This window comes from Phocoena sinus, chromosome 18 (genome assembly GCF_008692025.1).
Source record: "Phocoena sinus isolate mPhoSin1 chromosome 18, mPhoSin1.pri, whole genome shotgun sequence".
Taxonomy (NCBI): domain Eukaryota; kingdom Metazoa; phylum Chordata; class Mammalia; order Artiodactyla; family Phocoenidae; genus Phocoena; species Phocoena sinus.
Window position 1 is genome coordinate 36,754,412 of NC_045780.1, and position 3,982 is coordinate 36,758,393.

At 33.5% G+C, this 3,982-nt stretch overlaps 1 protein-coding gene across 1 annotated transcript; it reads right to left on the reverse strand.

The window, feature by feature from the left end:
* Positions 1-1,643: 1,643 nt before the first annotated feature.
* LOC116742951 (coiled-coil domain-containing protein 70-like) lies at positions 1,644-2,419 on the reverse strand. The gene is given in 3 exon segments (XM_032610898.1): positions 1,644-2,075; positions 2,077-2,313; positions 2,315-2,419. Coding segments are annotated over 3 exon segments (774 nt in total).
* Positions 2,420-3,982: the final 1,563 nt, after the last annotated feature.

The window sequence follows — 3,982 nt, forward strand, 5'->3', positions numbered from 1 at the left end:
TATGAGGCAATAATGACAGCTTCCTCACAGAGAAGGGTCACTGAAAACTGTACCCTTCCATGGGCACTGCTCTTCCTGACCTCATCACCAAAGAGTAAAATAGTTTATTTTTCCTAAACACTACAGTAGGGAGTTTTCGGAGTAAGGACTATTTTCAGTGCACAATAACGTATCAGAATTTGTGTATAGACAATAAAGCAGCATACCACAAATCCCTAGAATACCAAGCTGGATATTCTCCTTCCTGCAGGTTTCTTCCACATGTTTTGAGATAAAAACAATGATAAAGGCTTTGCATTTCCTCCCTGTCCCAATTGACTACAAGTCAGTTGAACACTGTCTACAAACATTGCTTTTTAATATTCTGCAAGGCTGAATTTTTTTATTTAAATGGTGGCTGTATAATTTCCAAAGAACAGTGGTTAGTGATCTGTTTATCAGGCAGATAGATACCCTCTCTTAAGGAATAATCTTTATCTTTCTTCACAGGTTGTGGAATCCTTAAAATCAGGGAACATGTCTCATTTCACTTTTTATATTTAAATGTATCTGTATTGCTTAGGAGAATGCTAATTAAAGATGTTTAATAAGTGTATGTTGACTTTTTGCAGATGTGGCAGTATCTAGGGAAAAGGAAAGTCTTTTCTTCCTATACTTTTCTTATATTCCTATTACATAACACTAGACAAGAATCAGCATGAGCTATGATTTCAATAAAATCCATTAAATGTTTATACTGTGTTAAATATTCAAAATCTACGATGATGAAAAATAAGGTACACTGTAGCAGTTTGTAACCTAGTGTTCTGCAAATATCTATGTACTCTAATAAATCCATAAGTCCATGTGACTTAGTTTTTGCAGAATTATTTTTTAAAAAGAGCATTCAATTAGATCACTTGTCAACATTAACACATCTGAAAAATCCATTTCTTCCTCCCCCAATTTCCACTGAATAGGGACCATCCCACAGATTCACATTCCAAACTCCACCAGCCCTATTATGAGTTTGTTCTCTCAGTCCCTTTTCTCTCATTAATACATTTATTAGAGAGCATGGCACCCTCCCAGCAAGCAAAAGGAAGAAAATAACAGAGAAATAATAGTGGGAAGTCTGTGAACACTCACATATTTTAAAAATTCTTCTTAGTATTTTATTGGCCTCCTCAATTAGATTATTGGAATAAGCATAAAGCAGAATATTCTTCTACAAAACATTTTTTTTCCACAATACATGTGAAGGATGCAAAGTTTTATATTTCACTATATTTTTCATAATTCTAAGAGCAGGTTTTAAGACAAGTTTTCCTTTGTGATGTTGATTTCTTACAATATTCACCCAATGTCTCTGAAACTAAAGGGCAAACCCAGCTGGTCCATTCAGTGTCACGTTTTGAGTAACACATCTTTTCCATTCTAAAATAATATTTACCACCAATAGTGCTGTACAATTTAAGTAAGCCTAAAGAAACTTTTTTTTTTCCAACTTTTCAGGACTTTATTTGGTTTCCAGGACCAGATTCTGTACATTTCCAAGCTTCCTACTCCACCACCACTAATAGTATTTCACCTTCAAAAGTTTGAATTTTTTTTTTTTTCTGGAATGTCAATGATACTCATGGTTTGTTGGTTACATCTTCAAGTCACACTTCTCCTGCTTTACTTTTTAATTGTGCATTTTTCCAGCCAGCATGTTTGCTGTCTTTCTCCTGAAGAATCTTGTTCCACTCCTCCAGGACCTTCGCTTCCTCCAGAAGGGCCTTTCCCTCCTCTTGAAAAACACTGTTCTCCTCTCTCAGAGCCTTGTTCTTGTCACGAAGGGCCTGTTCCTCCTTCCACAGAGCTTGTTCTTCCATCTCCAGTGCAAGTCCTTCTTCCATCAGGGCCTGTTGATCCATCCTGATCGCACACTCCTGATGCTGTAGGGCATTGATCTCATGTAAAGAACTTATTTCTTCTTGAAGGGTTTTCGCCTCGTTCTGGAAGGCTTTCTCCTGTTCCCTGAGAGCCTTGATCTGAACTTCTAGGGCTCGATTCTGTTGCCAATAAGACTTACTTTCTGTGTTCAACTTTTTTCCCCAGGTGTTGACTTTTTCCCCCAGGTGGTTTCTGGTTTTCTAAAATCACACTTTTAAATGTACACAGCAGCTGGTTTCCCTGTCTCAGGGACTGGTTCTCCCCCCGGATTAACTGATTGCCCATTCGGAAAGCTTTGTTTTCTCCTCGAAGGGCTTTGTTTTCTCCCCAGAGGGACTTGTTTTCTTTTCTGAGAGCCTTGTTCTCAGCCCTGGATACCTTATTGTCTCTCTGAAGGTTTTTTCCCCACCTCTAGAGATCCATGTTTGAGCTTGTTTTGATCTTGGGTACAAGAGGAAAACAAATGCAGTGTCTTCCATCTTTTAAATTCAGAGACAACCATTGTTTCTTAGTGTTTTATCTGAGAAGAGTATATAAACTCCCAGTGCGCTGGGTTCAACCAAAGGTGAACTAATGATATTTGGAATAAAAAAGGTCCTAGATTTGTTGAGAATGTGTTTGTATAGAATTGGCTGTTGGTTGACTTGCACAAATAGTAAATCCAGCAGGGATCTAAGAAGGCTCAGCGAGGCTCACTGCAGGGGGAAAAAAAGTGAATTTATGAAGAGAAGTCAGCAAATTAACTATTAGGTTGATATAAAAAAACTGAATAAGTTTAAATCTCAACACACAAAAATTACACAATAATAATTCTAGATTACATATTGAATCTAGATGCCAGATAAAAGTTAATGTGTTGAATTGTTATGTGTTAAACTAAGCTAAACTCTGAGCTAAACTATGTATAATCAACTATTAATCTTTCACTAATATATTCATTATCTTAATTAAATCATCTGCTATTGGTGTGGAAAAATACCATCTATTTTTTTAAAAAATGTCTTGCTTTGTGAGAACTAGAAAATATTTTTTAAAGAAGTTATACACTATAATTTTTACCATATTTACCTAGGCATTTAGTAGTAATATTACAAATTTAAACAAATATTCACACACATTTCTGTCGTCTCTGAATTCCCTGCAAGCCTGATCCCTCTTAGTACTAGAAAACAACTTATCAAGATTTTATGTCGTCAATAGTGATGTCATATGCTGTTGACTCTAATGATATAATGGGTGCTATACATAGTGTTTGGCTGGTTTTTGGTATGTTTTTTAAGAAAAAAATATAATTAAAAAGTAAGGTCATATTAGATACCTGTCTATACTATTAGTGAATATGTATTTAGTCCTTGCTTTCATCTAAATTATTAAAATTAATTTATAAGATTGATTTTCGTTATAAGCAAAATAACTTCTAATTATCATAACCTAGGAATTAACCACTACTAGTAAACATTGTACAATTAAAGGTGAAAATACTTTAAATGATTTTAAGATCACTAAAACGATAATATACTCAATAATCAGTATTAGGTAAATTTGTAAATTATACTAAGGAAATAGCACTGGACACATTTTAATTCCAGTAATCCTATATAAGGTAAATTTTTAGATTATCCAATATATGTCCACTGTTAGAATATAAAACAAGTGTATTTTTATAATTTTTTAAAATGTAAACTTTTGGTGAAATATTAAAACATTTAAATATTGCTATATTAAATAGATGTCACAATGTTTTAACTATTTATACTTATAAATTTATAATTGGCTTAAGGTATAAACTTGAAAATAGAATATATAATAATATGTGTAATCCCAAACCACTCACCTTCATAAAGATTTGCCAGTTTATTCACTGTGCCAGATTTCTTACCAGCTATTTACATTATATCTGTTTAATAAGATTGAAAAAGTATTTTTCTCACACAGTCATAACTCTCTAACAGTAAAATAGTAAAAGAAAAAAAAAATTATAATGGCATGGAATGAGAGTTAATGTAAAATTAAGAGGATCTATGTGAAATTTTTCAATTTCTTTGTTTTTAACTTTATGAGAGTG